Below are 20887 nucleotides of genomic sequence, written 5' to 3'. Positions count from 1 at the left end.
CCTGGCTTTACAATGCAGCTTTGTTGCAGAAACAGATTACCACATCAAGTGACCGGACGTGTACGAGTCCCCTTGCTCTCTTTTTCTTTCCTCCTTCTCTTTCTCCAACACTTTCCTCAGCAGCTACTGCCACACTCCTCAGACACAGTGAGTACAACGACACTTTTACATAAATACTACTTCAGTAAATCTGTAAATTTCATCTGTGGATATTTTACCCTTAAAATGTTGCTTTAGATAAAAACATATCTCATCTTTAAAAATCATTTTTAATAACTGTACTAGTATTTATAACATCACACATACTTTCTCCCTCTCTTACTACAGTAGGTGCGTATAAGGTCATTTTTTCAAGTACAGAGAATACCTGAAATAACCACCACCACCGTTCTGATTTCTTTTACAAATTCAGATATGCGTCTACACTGGCCTTATGAGATCCAGGTCAGCTACTGGCTTTGAGCTCAGGCGTCACACCGAGAATCCTACAGGGGTTTCCTTCATGTCAGGCCACAGTGAGTGGGTCTGGCCAAGAAACAGTAGCAATGACAGTAACGTACTCCCGCAGGGTCGCCGATGCACGTCTGGGGACTTTCTGTCACCTGCTTCTACGCTGGAAGGGCAGCATCTACAAACTGCTCTACAGGGAGCTGATCATCTTCACTGTCCTCTACTACTTCTTCAGTATTGTTTATAGGTACTCTCAAGAGAAAGAATAACCACACACTAATGTAAAGTACAGAAGAAACTATTCATACATAAAGAAACAGATGTTTGAGCAAAAAAAAAAAACAATACACAAAATCTTTACTGTTATGTGTTTGAGACTTATACAGTATATTCATATTGAAACACGTCTTGATTTCAGCCTATCAGTGCCCTCCTGTGGACAAAATACTACAACTTAACACTTAAAATGTAGTCTACATTACTACTGGCATTTCTCTAGTACTGTATTAAGGTCCCACCAGGCAATCTTTACACTGTTATGTCTGTCCTGAGTCAAAAGTGTTAGTTTATCATCTCTAAGAGTGATATAATTTAATAGTATATCTTTGTTTGATCACTACAAGCTTCTAAAATTGAGGTATAAGTTTGTTGAAAGTCTTGCATGGGTTCCTTAACCCATAAGGACCCAGTGTGACATTTGTTCCTGAATGAATTTTTCTCTATATATTACCATCCTTAAGTGGTTTATCACCATTTATCTTTTTGTCTTTTTCTGTGAAAATCAGGTATTTTCCAACATTTAATTTGCTCATCATGTAGATGTTCATAAAAGCTCAGAGTAAAGTTGAGGGTTATTATATCAAAAACAGAAAAAAATGAAGAAAAAGTGACTTTTTCAGCAAAATCTATCACGAACTGAACATAAATCAAACATCTACAACCACTGTCATTGATCAAAGTTCATGGGTTTTACTGGTGAATCAATGTTGTAGAAGATGGCATGTTTCCACATTCACCACGGAGCATCTGAACGTCCAAATAGGTCATATCTGATGACCATGAAAAGGTGAAAAACTGCATTTTACACCAGTTATTTACATGTATTGATAGGATTAGTGGATCAACAGGGATTAAACAGTTTACATTAGTAGATGATTTTGGTAGATGGTGGATGTTTGGGTCTTCATGGGTTAAGTTGAAATGTTGAGGTTTAATTCAACTATTAAAGCACAATTATTATAGGTGAAGATGTGAGATTCTGGAGCATTTTCTCAGTGCTAGTGTTTTTCAATGTAATGGATTCACTCAGTAGAAGTTTCCTTCACCAGGTTCGTGTTAAATGAAGACCAGAAGAGACTGTTTGAGAAGCTGTCGATATACTGCGACCGATATGCAGAGCTCATCCCTGTGTCCTTTGTGTTGGGTGAGTTGAGGATGATTGATTCATTGGGAATATTCATACATGAATTTGCAAATGTATAATTACTCTAAATGCTTTGCCAGGTTTTTATGTAACTTTAGTGGTGTCCCGTTGGTGGGGTCAATTTGAGAACGTACCCTGGCCTGACCGGTTGGCAGCATTAGTCAGTGGTCATGTTCGTGGAGCTGACGAGGCTGCCAGGCTGACACGTCGGACTCTGATGAGATACGCCAACCTCTCCGGTGTCCTCATCTATCGCTCTGTCAGCACGGCCGTCTATAAGAGGTTTCCCACCATGGAGCATCTGGTACAGGCAGGTACGATGAGGTTAAAGCACACTGATGTAACTTTTTCTACTGTATTTCCTTCTCTGTGATGATGTAATGGCTGAGATTAGAAACGGCAGCAGCTTCTTGGAAAAAAACTTCAACCTTTCTGTGTTATAACTTCTGTCTTGAAGGAATGTTTGAGTCACCGTATTGTTTGTATCTTCAGGTTTGATGACGTCTGAGGAGCTGAGGCACCTGGAGGAGTTACCCTCCCCCCATAATAAATTCTGGGTTCCTTGCACGTGGTTTGTGAGTCTGGCTCTGAGGGCTCGAACTGAAGGCCGCATTAACAATGATGTAGCACTGACAGCCATTCTCACAGTAGGTCTTCACGTGTATCTGTTCACACCTCAAATGACCCAGATATCTTCAATTTGAAGCCGGTTCAGATGGGAAACATATTGAGATGGCATGTGCTGTATTTTGTCCGCTTTTCAGGAGTTGAATAGTTTACGGGCGAAGTGTATGAAGCTGTACGGTTATGACTGGATCAGCCTACCTCTTGTCTATACTCAGGTTTTATACATGAGTTTTTTAGCAGTAGAATAATGAGTTTTACTAATAAACTAACCACAAAAATGTAATCATCAATAACACTGGCTTATAATTGTTTAGAAATTATGTTCATCAGGGATTAAATGTGCTAAATCATACATTCTATAACAAAAACAAATGACAATAATTCTGGTTAGTTCATGTTTTCTATGTTTATCATTAAGTGTTGTTACACATATATATATTGGTTTATGTACATTTATACCATAGACATAAATCTTCCACTAGAAAGAAACTGTAAAGTGAAGGTATTGTAATGTGCAGACAAGTAGATCTAGTCGCTCTGAGACAAACATTCATTTTGAGTAAAACCTATTCTCTCATTACTTCACAGAATTTCACATTTTGACCCAAGACTGTATGTTGGAAACTAGAGCCAATCAGCATTTATAACTTAATTTTTCTTTATTAGTGACTCAAACGTGGTAAAGACTCACTATTTTTTAGTCTGGAGGCATTTTGCTTGTAGACCAGCTTTACTTGTAGCTATTTAACCTAGAAATATAATCTGATTAGAGTGTAGTAAGTATTTACGTGAGACTGGTCTATGAAAGCTTACTGTGAATCATTGATATATTCTCTCAGGTGGCAACAGTGGCTGTTTATAGTTTCTTTCTGGCTTGTCTAATTGGTCGCCAGTTTTTGGATCCAACTCAAGGTTACCCTGGTCATGATCTGGACTTCTACCTGCCCATTTTCACCCTGTTGCAGTTTTTCTTTTATGTTGGTTGGCTGAAGGTGAGGAACAGCAGGTTGATTTTTTAAGCATTCTTGTGTTACATTGATTATTCTCTTTCTGATCAGTAGTATTTTTTCCATATGTTCATGACTTCAGGTGGCTGAGCAGCTCATAAATCCTTTTGGTGAAGATGATGATGATTTTGAAACCAACTGGCTGGTTGATCGCAATTTACAGGTTTGGGCCAAAACTAGTCCTCACTTTTATAATTAGATATCACTACTATCTGGTTCTATTTGTGGTTTGTATTTCCTCTCAGGTATCATTGTTGTCTGTGGATGAGATGTACGACAATCTGCCGCTGGTTGAGAGAGACATGTACTGGAACGAGTCTGAACCTCAGCCTCCTTACACTGCTGCCAGCGCAGAGCACCGCAAACCCTCCTTCCTGGGCTCAGCACTGGATATCAGGTTCAGTAATGGTTTTCATTGTCTGGCAAATCACTCGAATGACCCATCATGTAACCATAGACACTGTTTTTCAAACTAGTGTCCCCAAGGATGAGATGGAGTTTCAGACCAATCTGGAGCAGATCAAGGAGAATGAGGAAGCCAACTACTCCACACCACTGATTGGAGGGTTGGGTCGTCTTCTAGGAGTCCAGTCTCCAAATTTTCCTCGGTCTTCCCGGGTATCTCTGCTGCGCCGCCGTCCTGGAGCTCCACTGAGCCGCTTCCCACTTTACCTGCACCCAGAGGCGCTGTCCGTTCCAGGCCAAGGTCGCCAGCCTTTGAACCATGAGCGAGATCCAGACTTTGCCTTCTCTACCGTACCCCTGTTTGAGAGACCTGGTTTCTACAGCTGCCCACAAACACCCATCCATTGCGTGCCCCCTGCAGTGTCCCGCCCTCGGCCTTCCAGACGAGCTCAGAACGAGTGGGACCGCAGCTGCAGCTCCCTGGCACCTCAGATAGTGGGCTCACAGCTTTTACCTCCAGACACCCCCAGTCACCACCCTCCACCACCGTCTTCAGCGTTCCCCTGGTTGAGTGAAGATGGTGAGACGCCCAGTGCTCCTGCCTTCTCCTTCCCTGACCCTCCACCTGAACTATGCCCAATATCTAAACTCAGACCTGGACATGGCCTACTGTCTCGTAGGCCTCTACCTCCCCGCCTTACCCTGGATCCCCTGCCATCCGCTGACACCCAACCTGGACCCTCAAGTGCTCGGGCGACCGGTAGCGGAGGTGAAAGGGTGTTCACATTCTCCCCTCCCTCCCGTATAGCAGCAGCAAATCCCAGTAATCCCAATAGCAGCTCCAGCAGCATTAATGCAACTAGCACCAACAGCGCTGGCACCACAGGAAGTCTCTGCAACAGTACAAATCACAGTAATTTTGGTAACCATGGTAACTTCAGCAGCAACACAAAGGCAAGCAACGGGGGCACAAATGGTGGTTTAAGCAATAACATGAACACAGTTTCCACTACAGCAGCGTCGCAGCAAGAAGCCAATCAGCAAAACTCACCCAATGATTCAGGAATCTCATTGGCTGAAGGGGACCTGCTGGGCGTTTTGGTGGACAGTGGGGTGAACAAGACGACTGGAGGAAGGGAGCAGGACTGATGGAGGAAAGTGTGATGAACTTTTCCTGCCTCAAATGTGGCTTTCAAAGTATTTCAAAGGTATTGAACTTTGAGACTTTCTGTAGTCAAGTGGAGGTCGACAAACACTGAGTTAATCTCTACTTCCTGATTAGGTTAAAGAACAGCCCTAACCCTGCTTGTCATGCAAAAAGTGCCTTACAGGACTCAACTGTCAGTATTTAAAAGGAAAAACAAGAGTTCAACCTGACAAAAGTAGAAATATATATTTGTAAACCCAATCTTGTCAGCGACACAATGTTCCTCAAAACATATGATGTATCATGTTGTCATTTTAATTTTCTAATAAAAAATAAACTGATCTATTACTATGTTATTATCTAAGGTCTAATACTTATATGCATGTTTGTAGAAGTGTATCAGCTTCATTTTTCATTGTGTTTAATTAATGTTATTTTTTGCCATTGAGAAATGAAAATAATAATTATCCACAAGAGTTCAAGTATCTTTAAATCTGCATGAAAAAGAAATAAGATGCCATTTCAGAACTGAAGGAAACAATCAATGGCTTGAATGTTATAGCTGTAACATCTTTATTTTCGCAAAACATCTTCCAGATCAACTGAAATTTGTAATTCAACATGTGGAGTAAATTGGTACACAGAGTTTACGATGGCCATCGCAAATCCTGCAGGTAACTTACAGCCAACAGACATAAATAATGTAGCAACAGGAGAGACCGAGAGATGACAAATAGTGTCATAACGTAGTTTAACCAAAGGGTCTCTATGCAGAGATGGTGTAACATAGTCTCTACTAATGGTATCAAACAGTGCACTTCCTGTCTCCAAAGTCTATGAGATCAGAAAAGTGTGGACGGGTGAAAGCAATAAGGTCTCAATATAATAGCAGCACATTAAAGTTTTATACAGGTTACTAACATTTTATCACAACTTTCATTTACTTTATCCTCCTCAGTCTATCTTTGTTTTTACCTCCTTTAGATGAGATTTGTGTTACTAGATATTGCAAGTGTGTTGCTGATACATAGAAACACCAGATCTGTGTATGAAAAATTTAGTATCCAGTAGATATGTGGATTATGAACAATGTCTCCAGTGTTTACTTTGCAGACTGAGTGAAAGAATCGGTCATAATCTGTGAACACGTTCACTTTCTCCATTAAAATGAATGAGACAGAATCAGCTGTTGGTCTCCTAAAAGGGCAGGAGACCGGAGTAATCAATGTGATATAGAAACAGGAAATGACTCTTCGGTGGACCGTCTTTTTCATAATCCATCTTTGGTTTAACTGCTCTCCTCAGCCATGGTGTGTTTGTCAAAGAGGTACTCAGCCATCCCGTTCTGAGGTGACCCCATGTGGCGGAGGTTGGAGATCCAGTCGGCCAGCTGCTTGATAGATGTCACCTGCTCATCCAGAAAGTGTGTCTCAATGAAGTCACACAACTGTGGAAAAACATAACAAAATGCAATCTCATTAGACTATCAAATCTTCCAAACAGTGGGTACTGTATGTGACCTTGGCTGCAGCTCACATGAGGATCATTGTGTTCAGACGCCATTTTCTGCAGGTCTAGGAGGGATTGATTTACACTTTTCTCCAGCTGTAATGCACACTCCAGGGCCTCCAGGCCACTGCCCCATTCATCCCGGTCAGGTTTCTGTGATATAAATAAATACATCAGAACAATTGAAGTTAAAAAGGTGGTACTGATGTAGTACACAACTACAACAATTATCCCATTAATCAACTACTCAACAACAACATTAATAATCATTAATTTATTTGAGTCATTTTTTGAGAAAAAAAAAATATTTCTCAATATTTTGTTGAGCCACATTTAGGCCACATTCACAGTGGCCTCCTTAAGGAGTGTCAAACTAGATGTCACAACTCTTTTTATGGGGCTATATTTGCTTTGATTTTTCATTAAGATCTTGTATTGATGTATTGATGAGAGTCAGTCCATTACATCATCAAGATTCTCAGTGGGGTTCAGGTCCAGATTCAGTGGTGCATAATCTACACATGAAAAGGAGATCTCATGCACCCTGAACCTTTCACAAGCATGATGACCCCAATGATTCCTTTCAGTGTCTAATCTTTATACTCCATCCACCACTACAGTAATTATCCATTGGAAGGCTACTACCTATTTGTTCAGTTAAATCCAGATGGTGATTTTTTTTTTTTTTTGCTAGCCTGTGTATTTTCTAGCTTCTTTTGTCATCTTTGACCGTAGACTGAATACCTTTGGGTTGTGACTGAAACAGGGCACTCAAGGATGTCATGTTACACTTTGAGAAGTGCTTTTTCACCATTTTCCGACATTTGTAAACAGTCACTCAGTTAACTGAAAAATGTATTCAACACATTGATTGATATTGATAATAATGGTGAGTTCCAGCCCTACCTACATCTAGTCAAAGTAAACACTGAATGTGTGAATTAACAAGTTAGTTAAACAAGTCAAATATCTAACATTTAAAAACAGACATCCAGAATTTACTGCCCATTTTGCGCCGTGCAGTAAAGCTCACTGCCACTGAAGTAAAGCTCTCATTACACACCCTGATGTCCTGCAGAAAAATCCGGCCTCCTCTCTTGTTTTGCAGATTCATCAGTTTCTCTGCGTGTTCTCGTTCCTCTTTGGACTGTTTGCTGAAGAACTTTGCAAAATTTGGTAGAGATTTATCATCTCTCTCAAAGTAGTATGCCTGGGGAAGGAAAAAAAAATCGTCTGAAACTGCTTAAAGACACTTTTCATATCACAGTTCCTATTAAGAAAGATTTATCTTACCATAGAGAGATAAACATAAGAAGCATACAGCTCCAGGTTTATCTGTCTATTAATAGCAGCCTCACACTCCTGATGGAAGTTCTGCCGGATTTGTGAGCTCATTTTCTGTAAATCATAAAAAGAAATAAATGAGAGGGAGTTGATTTACAAACCATTCATCTTGTTTAAAGAGAAGTACATCAGTGGATAGGTAGTTAGTTTACTTACAATTATTTCAATACACTCTAACCTGATAGTTGACTTGTCTCCACCTTCTAGACAAATATAGAATAGTGACAGTGGCTGATGATGACACCTCTTCCCTGCATCGTCCCTGTCAGCACCATCTGACACGTCTTTTTTTTTTTTTTTTTAACCACGCATCAGTGTTGCTCAAGCTAAACTAATTGTATGTATCTAACAATGACAGGTTTTACAGTTATTGACCTTAACATGACACTTGGGGTCAAACTATGTATACACATTTTGGCTTGCACATGCAGATTAACAGATCAGTTCTATTTCACCCCCAGCACAATGGAAGTGACATTGATACATGATGCATTCCATTATTTTTAGTGATATAAGTGCACTTTCATGTAATATATACAGTTTATATTATTTTTATGCATATGAATATTTTAAAATGACCGTCATTATAACGTAGTAAATGTACGAAATTAATATGATGGCTTAATCAGAAGACAGGTAACATTAGTTGCTTAAATGCATAACCCTTGATGGTAAACTAGTCCTGGTGGTCCAGACTGAGGTCATGCTAATGCTACGTTCTAACTATTTACATCCTTTACGTTGCTAAGGCTCGTTGCTAAGTTAACACAGCAATAGCGTTAGTTAGCTAGCTACTGTCATGTATTCATAACTAGGACAGTGAGTAGAGACTGTTAAACATATTTGAACTTGCCTGGGTCGATAGGTGGGTATTGTGCAGTCCCAAACAACACAAAGACAACTGGATAAAGCCCCAGTGACTAAAGTTAGCACTAGCTTGTCGCAGCAGATGAGCAGTGTCTGTCCAACAGCAGATCCGTTCCTCCAACAGTGGTTAAAGGGCCAGACGGAGAAAAATGTTGTGGCAATAAAAAGTCGTGATCACAGCAGAGTTGAACATTCAAATTAAAAAATATATATACTTTATCACGGTTGCCATAAACTGAGGTTACGTAATAACAGCTCCAAACCTTCAGCTCATTGACCTACATACACTCCCATTCTCCAGGATACAGGCCATTGTAGTGTTCTGTATTAACCTACATGTCTATTTTTGTCTCTGGATTAAGTTCATCTGCTCACACTTTTGATTCAAGAACTAAATTTAGATTTGTTCTGGTTGCAAACTTTTCACTATTCCAAAACTTTGTGTCCTGAACTCGACTCCCCTCATCCTCAACTTGGAGTTAGACCTAGATTTTAGGAAATCATAGGTGAGATTATTTCATTTCTACATCTCTACGCAACATAACAAGACTATTCCTTTAAACTTGAAAAGGAGACTTGCTGTGATCCAGACTATCAGTATCATTGCATTGAGTTAATATGTGGAGTGGTCATTTCTTTTTTTGCACCATTAGCTCATCTTGTTCTTTAAATGTACAAGAACATGTCAAAAATATCTGCAATTTTCTTTTAATTGTGTTCTTAAAATCATTTCCAATATCTGTAGCTGCAAATTCCCACATATACACACCAGACCATATTAAAGCATCTACTGTAGGTGTTTTGGTTCAGTAGAGTCTGTTCAGAACCTCCACAGTAACACTTCAATAAACCCCCACACAAATGACTATTGCAAGTATTTCCAGTCAGACATACAGTACACAGATAATCTCCCAATGAACATTAACATCCCAGTTCAATATGAAACAAGTCTGTTTCCCTGATGTTTACAAAATAAGGGAGGCAACAATTTGTGTTTCAAATCCAAGATATTTACACAGTGGTTACAATGTTGCTAAGTTTTTTTATGACTACAAACTTAAACAAATGTAATATTTGGTGGAAAAAACATCCAGAAAAACACTTTATTGGAAGTAAATGTCAAAAGGAAAAAAATCAAAAATAAAACTTTATACAGCAGTGTGTCTGTGGAAGTGGACAGATTACTTGCTTCCAATGGGAGGTGAGTGCCACACAGCAGAGCTGGTGCGTTTAAAATAACGAGGTTTGCTCTTGTAAAAGATGTTTTCCAGTTTTGGTGCTTCAATTGTTCCAAAGAAAGAGTCTAAATCCGGAGGGTTGAAGTACTGCTTCATAATGATCTGCTGCAGATTTTGACCTAGAGAGAAAAAATTTCCTTCAGTGTTTGAAACAAAACTGAAATCATACTTGCTGAGTTGTGTAACATTGAAAATGTTATGGCAAATTCCACTAAATTCATACAAATTAAGAACACTACTACTTCAATTCAGCAGTATTAAATAATCAAAACACTGCGTACCTTCAGCCCAGGATGGAATTGGTTTTCTAGGTGCAGACTCATCATCAGTAGAGTCATCACTGTTTTGGTCCATCCCATAGTCTTCTGGATTTTTGGACAAAACTTTGTTGCCACCCTTTGGAGTGATGGAGTAGGACTGTGGTGATTGCTGTCAGGGAGGATAAAAGAAACATTAACATTGACTCTGAAGAGAAATTTCAATTCTATGTCAATAAATTTGATACAATAACTGCCATAGAATTACCTCAATATCTACGGTCACATTGAGTCCTCCTCCTTTGCCAACTGGCGTGCTCATCACCGAACGCTGAAAGGATTATGTATCATATTAGTGAAAACTAATCCTACAGGTAACGAATCTGAACAGACAGAAAACAATTAATACAAGTACACAAGTCAAGTAAATCTATAACAGGTCTAGTTGTGTTCAAGTTGTAACAGATCACACCTTAAAAAGCAAACCTTTGACTTCACAGTGGAAATGTTACATCCTAAAGTATAAAACACAAAAAGAATCTTAAGTAAAGCCTCATCTTACCTCAATATCCACAGTTTGATTGAGAGCAGTGGCAGCAGCAGCAGCCTTTGTTGTAGAAGATGGAGACATTTCATTATTAGATCAAAAAGTAAAAATTACTAAAGCAATGACAGAAGACATTTTTACATGTAAAATGTTCATATATTCTGGTTGTAAATTGATTGACAACTCTTGGGCCCAATCCAAATTCACCCTTTGCTTTAAACATTCCCCTACGAAATGAGACGACCCTCCAAGACCTGTTATGTCATCAGCAGTCATCGATGCTGCTATAAACAGATGCGACAACTTTGTTTCCAAAAGAATTCACCATGTCAACAACAGCTGTAACCGTCTCTTTTGCATGGGCTTTGGGCATCTTTTTGCAGCTATCAACTGCAAACCGCAGAAATACGGTGTTTAACACATTGAAACGGCATTAAACGGTCGATTAAATGATTAAGTTCTTTCAAACAAAATACGCATATTGTGTGTTTCTTTCATCACACTGCTGCACTTTTTTGCTGTGATGATTCAAACAGAATTATGGGAGATTTCTCATACCCCTCCGTTTGTAGTGTGGTCCTGAAAAATCTCAGTTTCGAGGGGCAAACAGCCCTCCCCCTCCGACTCATCAAGATTCGGGACACCCCTACCCCTTCACATGAATGCGCAAAAATGCAGGGGTAGGGGTGAGGGGTCGGGCTAAGGGGTGAATTGGGCCTTGACATTTCAAATGTTTACTCAGTTCTATTTTTCCCTGCCATGTTACCTGTTTTGCAGCAGCTTCTCTCTCTTTGGCAGCTTTCTCCGCAGCTAACCTCTGCTGCTCTTCCTAACAGGACAAAAAGCCCATTAAAGTCATACAGCTGATACAGTAATGTTAAAATACTACTATTTTGACCTGTATATCTTCTGGACAGTGTTGTTTTTAAAAGTCATTTTACCTGTTTTCGTTTTTCTTCAAGTGCCTTCCTCTTCTCCTCCAGTTCCCTCCTCTCCTTCTCTCTTGCTGCTTTCTCCAGTTCACGTTGCAGCACGAGAGCCTTTTCTCTTTCAACCCGCTCCCTGAAACACAAACAGCAAGTTAATAAACTATATTTCACAAATCTTAGTTGTCTCCAGAGTTATTCTGTTAATATGGGTGTACATAATAAAGGTAATAAACCTTTCAGCAGCAGCTTGTCTTTCTCTCTCCAGCTCTTTCTCCCTCTCCTGCTCTCTCTTCAGTTCCAGAGCTCTGCGGGCTTCAGCCAGTTTCCGAGCTCGTTCTTCCTCCTCTGCCTTCTTCTTGGCCAGTAACTCCTGCTGCCGCTTCTCTTCCTCCTTAAAGACAAAAGTAGACGGCCACATACATGTAAGCATCTCACTGTGTAATACTAAATATAGGAATATAACCATAGAGCAGTATGTAGAAGTTCATTTTCACGACTGGCTTTACAAAGGCCACTTTCACACCTCGGTCATTTGGTCCAGCCTTTGAGCTGAACCAAAATGCCAGGTATGAAATCTCCCATGAATCACAGCATGAACTAAACAGGCAACCTTGGTCTGTGAAAAAGATGTGGTGTCAGTCCAAATGAAACTGAACAATCGTGTGGTTTATTTACAGCATTTATGTCCTTTGCTTTTGGAAGTTACATGAGGCTACCATCACCAATACACAAAAAGAATAAAACCCAGTGGAAGAAGTTAAAAATAAGCGGTGGTATAGCATCCAGGGAGAGACTGAGGGAAGGTATGAATAGTGATAAGATCCAATTAAGGTATCAAAAGGCCATTGGAAAAATATTATAAATGATAACACAGAATAGGAATGTGTCCGTCCATGGTTGTCCTTTTGTCACATGGCAACATCAGGTGCAGATCTGTCTACAAATCAATATTAATGGTGCAGTGGGTTTTTAAGCATCCCTGGACAAAAGATGATCTTAATTACTTTTCAGCAGAATTCAATCCAAATGGTGTGAGAGGGCATGAGCATTCTCCATCTATTCTGCCACCGATTACAAGCTGTAGGAAATCACTGACACAGGTTTTTGGTTGATTTGGACATTTAACAGCTGCACCAATCACCAGATTAAACCACATGCAACCTGAAAGCGATACTTCTGCTTTTCTGTCTCAGTACAAAATCTAAAAAAAGTTGCATCACTTTTTCATCACAGTATAAAACATCAGGTAATGTCAGATCATCTATCTTTGTATTTAGTCTTTTCATTTGGGCTCAGAGGAGAGAGCTGCAGAGGAAAAACAAGCATATTCCAATTCTGGCTTTTTTGTAACCTCTGATATCAGCTTATGCAGCTTTAATGTATTAATATAAAGTACACAGATACAAAGCATGCAGACTTGATGGTGGTAGAAGTGGGTAAATGTGCAAGCTCAGCAAAACAAACCTGAATCTAAAGCATACAAACTAATAAAAACATCATTGCAAATGTGATCGTAAGAATAAGAGCATTGTCTCACTGCTTGCTGAAGCCTCTTCCTTCTGGCGTCTTCCTCCTGCTTGCGTTTAAGATCCAACTCCTCTTGACGCTTCACGGCCACCTTCTTCTTGGCCTTTTCCTCTGCCTGTCGCTGCTCACCAAAAGATCATTCAATATGTGAGTGGAATAAGCTTTGGAATGAATCTCTGTTTTAATGTACTTTTGTTATTCCACAGTTAATTAACTACTGTACCTTATCATTTTTCTCATCAATCTGAGCCATTTTCTGCTCAATCTTCTTTTTCTTTTCCTCTTCCTTCTGCTCTTCTTTTACTTTGGCTTCAAACACTCGTTTCAGCCTTTCATCCCTCTTCCTAAAAGACAAATTTTAAAATTCAATCTAAAATTAAACACAACAAAATATATCAAATAGCTCTTGCCTGGTCAGTATATAATAATCACTTCCAACCTTTTCAGTTCCTCCTGTTTCTTTCTCCTATCCTCCTCCATCTTCTTCAATCGTTCATCCTCCTGCTCCTGCTTCTTTTTAAGTGCTTCCAGTTTGTAACGTTCTTTTGTCTGAAAAAGATCAAACATAAAAGTTAGAAATAAAACAAAATTCATCTGACGGCTATAAAACATATCCCTTCACAAAAGTATTTGGTGTGAAGTGACAGAGGCTGAGTGCACTACTTTAGAAAAGATCTCTTCCCAAAATAGCACACCTTACACCTTGGAGCTGGTAGATGAAGCAAAAATCCATCCTACCAGACAGCGTTACATTAAAGCAAATGCCCCTTCAAAGATAATCAGCTTTCAAGGCACAGCCAAAAGTGTAAAAATACAAAGAGCTTCTCAGTGCCTTCTGATTCCAACAACATCATTAAACACACAGGGCAACTTCAAAGAAAAACCCACAGCGCTCCATGGAGTTGTGACAGTTTACATTAAACCTTCCTAAATCCCAGTAACATCCCCCTGATTTAGATGGATTTTCACTTCAATTCCTTCTCCGGACCAGGGTTAAAATGAACAGTGAAGTTTTTCAGCTATGGGACATGATTAATGCACAACAGAACATGCGCATTAGTGACTCAGAAAAATCAGTGATGCCAACTAAGGGTGTAACGGTACACTTGTACTACAATACGGAGGTGTACCGAACAAATACATGTAGCCTATGCAAAGAACGCAAACATTCGGGAAGCAGTGTGACCACAAGCAGAACCCACGTGCAGGGTGTCCTCTATATACATTCAGCAGCAGCAAATTCTCAGCGCAGCTGCAAAAAAACCCAAAACATGAAAACATAACAGAGGCACAAAAGCTGGGTTGGATGTTCAAAACATGTTAAGTTTCACTTTCAGTTTTCAATATGTTGCAGCTTTGTGGCACAAAAGAATCCATGGGTTCCTTTATAGAAAAAAGGTTTTTATTTTTTAAGTATTTGGCAAAATCAAGTGAACCTGCTCCTCTTCTCCTTCACCATGCCTCTGTTGTGGTGTTACTGTGAGGTCACATTCACTGCACCTCGGAATACTGTGAGGCGTTCAAAAACTTAGTAGATTACAGTGTTTGCCACATTGAACTTTCAAAAATACATAACGTGGGGTGCCTGTTGATGCACAAATGAGTGAACAATATTTTGTAGAAATGTCCTGTGTCCCACAGGTAGTTACAGACTGTACCCCCCACCCCTTCACTGGTCTCCTTCACCGTATCAAAAATTTATCGAACTGAAGACCCTTGTACTGAACTGAAATTTTTCTGTACCGTTACACCCCTAATGTCAACCACTAATACTGCTGTTATGAGTGGTGGTGAAATGTACCAAGTCCCTTTCCAAACAGAGATGAGACATTTGTGCAACAAAATCATTTTACAGCCTTGTTAGTACAACTACTTAGCCATTACTACAGTGGGTCCTTTCAAGAAAAAAAAAAAAAACAAATTTTTTTCTTCATAACAGAAGCTTTGACAGTCCAACTCAACAGGTGAGCAACATGTCAAGCACACCTGTCAATCTATTTTTTTAGAGGCTAATAGGAGGCCCTATTAGCCCTAAAATCTAATTTAAAAGAAAAATAATTAAACACCCACTTATTCGAGGTTATAAATAAAATAAATATGACCTTAATGACCCCTGAAAAAAATATTTAAGTAATTCTACATGGAGGTTCAATGGAAGTCTTTTGAGGGCAGCAATAATGGCTGTCAGTGGTATTTTTAAAATACAGTAGCTTTATTTTAAGATGTGGTTGTTGTTCCTTTACACATATTGTAAATCTGTATTCAGTACTCTACTGTTTCAGAAGGACAAAATTAGTTTGACAAGTCTGTGGGAAAGGGAGTCATCTAAGATATGCAATTAATTTATCATGCTACCCACCAAACACCCATAAAAAGTGTTTTGTTACACTTACCACTATACCACTGCTTAACTAAGAGATAAGGAAAAAAAAAACAAAAAACATTAAAATAAGATGACCACTTGGTGCGACATCTTAACAAATATATGAATGCTCACATAAAATGAGTGCAATGTATATTAAATTTACCAAACTAACTGCACTTGTCAGCTCTCAGTGTAATGACCAGCATATGGCATCTAGATTCATTGTCCCTGAAGCTACCTTTGGTTTAATATTTTCAGTTTAAATTTTTCTGCATGTACAGTAAATAATTCACCTTAGGATCGATCCTCAGAGGAGTAGTGTTTTTAATGAAGGACTTGATTACAGAACTCCGGCCAATGGTATTTGGAGTCATCATTAGCATCTGATTCTTCTGCACAGTGAGAAGGAAAGACTTCATGTGTGGTTTCATTGCCTGTTTATGAAAAAAGAAAAGTTTCCAATAGAGGAGAGAATTTGATTACCAAATTAATTCAGTATTTTCATTTATTTCTGAGATGACATTTATTTCTCAAACTCAGAAAGCTCTTATCTTACACTTTGACTCTTCTTGGGAGGAGACAGCCTCTTTGTTGGACTTTCTTCTACAGTATCAGGTGCTTTACGTTTAGTACTGAAACGTGACCTAGAAACAAAGTGGAATACTTTAACAAACAAGCTGATGCATCATCAAAATAATATTTTACATTTCTCAAACACTGAAGTGAACAGCAATTTTCCATCTGTCATTTAGGACGACAGCTGAGACAAATCTGGGGTTATATGATTAGACTGTCAGCCACACATAATTCAAATAAACACACACTCACCGTTGACTTGACTGGGTGCTCAGCTGCTTGTCAGCAACTAAAACACAAATGCAAATGTATTTAGCACACAAAAGTATTTTCTACAAGACTATGGAGTTTTATAAGATTAATACTGGTTCACATTTACATCCATAAATTACTGTAAACTGTAAGCTCCTAGTGAATAGCATCAAACGTCTTCATACCTGCTCTTTTGTCTGGAGTGCTGATTTTTGGGCTGAACAATGACTGTGGTGCCAGTTTGGGTGAATTTGCAGCTACAGAGCGAGTAATGCGTCCCAGAGATGGCTGGACAGCCTGAGTTACCTGAACCTATATAGTGAAAACCCATCACTAAACAAATGCTAAAAATACAATTACGAAGTTATACACTTTTTTGGATCAGACATACTCATACCTCTGATGTTTTCTGAGATTCTTCACTTGCAGCATCAACTTCTGTGGCAGTTTCAGTTGTTACCATACTATATGCAGTGAATGAGAGCATGAATAAATAAAGACTGAACCATACAAAAATATTTGAGTCTGCATCCTATCAACTGTGGATATTGATAATTACACAAATACTGAATATTGTATCCAGGAATCAATGAACTTCTGATGCTACATAGACAAACTTAACAGCCAATGCTAAATGATCATCTTGGCCTGTTCATTTTGTTAATACCTCATCAACTACACTATGACCTTCAGAACAAGATTAGAGGTGGTTTATCCAACATTCCCCCATTTAGTCATATTCCAGCTGGCAAAAAAAAAATTCTGTACTCATTACTCACTCATCACTGTCCACCTCTTCAACCGAGTCCATGCAAGAATCCTCTGTAAATCAGAACCAATAACACCTCCATCAACATGAGTCAAAATGAGAATATATTAAAGTTAAAAGTTGTTTGAATAACAATTTAATATCTCATCTCTCACCATTGACATTGCTACCACATGTGGAGTTGCCCATACGAGCCATGTTTCTCTTAAGCATGGACCTTCGTGAAGCACGACGAACAGACTCCTGTGTCATACTGTGTCTCAGACCAGCCCGTGAGTGGCGTACTTTAAGGGAGCATCGTACAGAGCTCCGCCGTGACTTTTGAGTTGGGTCGGCTACAGTAATTTTACTGGCTGTATGTCCAGGAGACAGCTCTTGCTTTACAGCAAGCTCAGCAGACAAGCGGTCTGTTGGAGAGATGCTGACAATAACCTCAGGGGACGGTATCTTAGCTGGAGATTCTGCTTTGCTACCTTTATTATCCAGCTTAATTTCTTCATTGTGGCGCCCGCTACTTGTGTCCACTTTATCTTCCTCTACTATTTCTGGCTTCTTGTTTTGCACCTCTTCAGTTTCACTGCTGTCATGAGAGGCCTGGCTCACTTCCTGTTTGACCTCAGCCTTTGTTTGTTTGTTTTTACGGGTGGTCCGTTTAGGGCGTGTGTTTTCAGCTTTAGAGGTAGAGGCCTCAGGAACAGTTTCCTCCTCAGCAATTAAGTTTAGTGATGAACTTCCCGAGGACCCACGAAGGTTGCTGCGCCGTCCCTTCGAAAATCTGATAGTGAGAATTTACAGTTATGAGTGTTAAATATTTAAAGTTGTTTAGCAGAAATCTGAAAGTTGATTCTTTATATGTAAGCAAAAAAGAAAGTAACAACCTTCGCCTAACTTGGCTTTCATCCTGGCGGCCCAAAGATACACGTTTCCTGCGAGTATTCTTCTTCTGTGATGGTGTTTTTGGCATCAGTTCTGGCTCAGCATTGAAATCTCTGAAATTAAGAAAAGATACAAAATCTTTGCATGTTACATTTTAACAAAGGATTGAAATATTAACACATTTATTTAAGAACATAAAAACATGTAGAAAGAATAGAACATTTCTGATATTTTAATCAAGCCTACCTTGTGAACATGCGGTTTGCCTCTTGCTGGATCTCCTCAAGCCAAACCATGTGGACATTATCAATTTCACTGATGAATGCTTGGGCTTTGCCATCAAACATCTGCATGAGGGATTGTACCGATGACAGTACAGAGTTCATGGTGCCTGTCTGAAGAAAAGACTGCACTGTTAAAAAGGCAGAACATAACAGATCTCAAGTAGCAAGTACAGTTCACAGTTTCATTGGTAAAATGTGGATTTCCACAGTTTAAATGCAGGACTTTTTAAAGACCATTATGAATGCAATTTAAGCCCTATGTCACATTATGTAATACTGGTGCTGAACTTAGTTGCTACTCTTGATGTAAATAGAGGACAATATTGTTTAATGGAAAGCATTTGCTAGACGCTATACAACAGCTTTATGGTAACTGAAGTGCTTCCTTGCACAATGTGCAGCAGATTTCAGATTCAGTATTGTACCAGTTTCAGCCATCACTAAATCCATCAAAAGTTTAAGAAGCTATCAAAGCCACAATCAAGATATTTTAAAGCCTGAAATTCAGATTATGGTATTTTAGGCTTGAAGACATTTTAAGGCCTAAGGAAATTCTGATTTAATGTGAATTACATCATACATTTAGTTTTAGAATCGCCAAAACACACCTCTGTGATACACCAGTGAAAAGTCATGGCCACTTTTTAATAACGATCTAACCCCAGGGCTGCATTGCACGCCATGAAAAATATTTCCATTTGTATATTTAACCATTTCTCCATGTGCCGTAATTTAATACTGGGAAGACGTGTTAAATGATAAAGTCCTACCGCTTTAAATTTACTGAGAAATAATGGTAATATTTGAACAATGGTAAATAATTACAAAAGGAAAAAGTCACTAAAAATTTCATCTTTCGCATTTATGACAGCAATCAGCACGAGCACGCAGAATAAAACCTATTACGGACGAAATACTTTTCTTAGATCCATAAAAACATAAAGGAAAACCAAAAATGGCAAGTAATGACAGCTGTTACATTTGATCCAATAAATGTAAAACTCTGGGATCCTGTTCGTCCTGTGCAAGCTGCACATGCGCAATGCTTTGTATTTTAGCGGACAGACTCAAGAACTCCAGCTATTTAAAAACAATGTTAGTCAGTCAGTCATTTTCTGAACCACTTTATCCTGCTCTAAAGTCATAACATTATTCGTGATGTATAATAAACAAAATAAACAACATTTAGCTTTACACACGTTAGAGCTTTTATAACTGAACTGTTAGCTAACTAGCGCACCCCATGTAATAAATTAGCTTAACACCACTAACATTAATATAACATTAAAGAATTACTTTATGTATGAGTATCTGAGTAGTATCTGCCGACAGTAGTGTTGGGACTTGTGGAATGATTTAGTTACTTGTGCTGACGATATGTTTAATGTTTTGAAAATGCTAGTCAAACCCATAAAGGCTAACGAGTTTAGATACAGCTAATATTGTCTTTGACGTGGATTATTACCTTTGTTAGCCGAGTTTCCGCAGAGAAAATCCGTTGCTCGCTGCACTGGTAATTAAAAATCTTAATCTAGCGCATACTGACATACAAGTAAATGCTAAAAATATCAAGTTCCCTCCGTCCTTTTCAGATCATGTGTTAAGTTCTTCCCAGACGTCCCGAACTACAACAGCAAACCAGCCCACTGACCCGCTGAAACCGTTTAACTTGTTCAAAACCTCTCTGGCCATTCACGAGGCGAGGCTGAGTGACGATGGTTGAGAGCGGTTCGATTTGTTCATAATGACATTCCGAATAGGCGGGTTGTACTTGCCGGTGTTGTAGACTGCAGACACGGGCGGAGTGTGAATCCAAAGCATACAAATCCAACAAACTCTAGGGCGGGGCTAAAATGCTGCTCAGATTTAAATAAACCAATCATTGATGAACAGGATGTACTACTCTACTCAGATCCCCAACGAAGAGACATGAGGCTGAGGCTCAGCTTTTAATGAACTGGTTTCCAACCTATTTTGGCTCATGACCCCATTTTAACATCACAAATTTCTGGCGACCCCAGACATTCAAAACAGAGACTTTTTTTTTTTTTTTGCTAAAATTAATTTGTTTTTGATCATTTAATAGTTTGCTATACTATGTTGCAAATAAACATTAATTTTTTGACAACATATAGGCTAATACTGTATATTATTATGGACCGAGGCAGAAAAGCCAGGTGGAGATTACTGCACAAAGGGTAAATTTTATTTTCCTTAGTCAGGATATCGTCAGTTTCCTGATAAAATCTGCTAAGTGACATTTTTGGTTGGGAATAAAAACCTGCTATCTCCCCTATTGTAGCTTCAAATTTCAGTCTCCTGTGAAAGTTGTTTACATTCCATCATAAGTACCAGCATTAAAGGAACCGATTTTTTTTTTTTGTCATATTTCACAGTTTCCTGTTAAAGTTTTTTGTTTCTCCTGTAAAATTTGCCAAAAGTCACATAGCAGGTTTTATCAGGAAGCCGATGAACACCAGTCCAGTTT

At 39.0% G+C, this 20887-nt stretch overlaps 3 protein-coding genes across 5 annotated transcripts; 1 reads left to right on the top strand and 2 right to left on the bottom strand.

Moving 5' to 3' along the window:
- The first annotated feature begins 35 nt into the window (after positions 1-35).
- Positions 36-5410, top strand: best1 (bestrophin 1). The gene is made up of 10 exons (XM_030135805.1): positions 36-147; positions 413-697; positions 1779-1873; positions 1954-2187; positions 2366-2520; positions 2638-2715; positions 3340-3492; positions 3590-3670; positions 3753-3904; positions 3984-5410. The coding sequence occupies exons 2-10, from the start codon at positions 546-548 to the stop codon at positions 5059-5061; spliced, it is 2178 nt and encodes a 725-aa protein (XP_029991665.1). The 5' UTR covers positions 36-147; positions 413-545; the 3' UTR covers positions 5062-5410.
- A 198-nt stretch (positions 5411-5608) lies between these two features.
- On the bottom strand, positions 5609-8974 carry fth1b (ferritin, heavy polypeptide 1b). The gene is made up of 5 exons (XM_030135811.1): positions 8766-8974; positions 7862-7966; positions 7632-7778; positions 6596-6721; positions 5609-6506 (listed from the first exon to the last, which is right to left on the bottom strand). Exons 2-5 carry the CDS (start codon positions 7961-7963, stop codon positions 6348-6350), a joined length of 534 nt encoding a protein of 177 aa, XP_029991671.1. The 5' UTR covers positions 7964-7966; positions 8766-8974; the 3' UTR covers positions 5609-6347.
- A 494-nt stretch (positions 8975-9468) lies between these two features.
- On the bottom strand, positions 9469-20102 carry incenp (inner centromere protein). 3 transcript variants are annotated; one of them, XM_030135802.1, is made up of 21 exons: positions 19865-20102; positions 18362-18510; positions 18118-18228; positions 17395-18014; positions 17250-17292; positions 16868-16934; positions 16656-16782; positions 16471-16507; positions 16199-16286; positions 15936-16076; positions 15671-15688; positions 13717-13826; positions 13501-13621; positions 13288-13398; positions 11984-12141; positions 11763-11883; positions 11588-11650; positions 10837-10881; positions 10543-10605; positions 10299-10446; positions 9961-10136 (listed from the first exon to the last, which is right to left on the bottom strand). In XM_030135802.1, the coding sequence occupies exons 2-21, from the start codon at positions 18499-18501 to the stop codon at positions 9961-9963; spliced, it is 2508 nt and encodes an 835-aa protein (XP_029991662.1). In that variant the 5' UTR covers positions 18502-18510; positions 19865-20102. The 3 variants fall into 3 exon arrangements, with proteins under 3 accessions (XP_029991663.1, XP_029991664.1, XP_029991662.1); XM_030135803.1 differs by lacking the exon at positions 15671-15688 and having other exon boundaries at positions 9469-10136; positions 16471-16510; positions 19865-20099; XM_030135804.1 differs by lacking the exon at positions 15671-15688 and having other exon boundaries at positions 9469-10136; positions 19865-20099.
- Between the last annotated feature and the right edge of the window lie 785 nt (positions 20103-20887).

Source organism: Sphaeramia orbicularis, chromosome 6, assembly GCF_902148855.1.
Source record: "Sphaeramia orbicularis chromosome 6, fSphaOr1.1, whole genome shotgun sequence".
NCBI classification, from domain to species: Eukaryota; Metazoa; Chordata; class Actinopteri; order Kurtiformes; family Apogonidae; genus Sphaeramia; species Sphaeramia orbicularis.
Note: the sequence above shows the minus strand (reverse complement) of the source record. Positions and strands in the feature narration are given on the sequence as shown.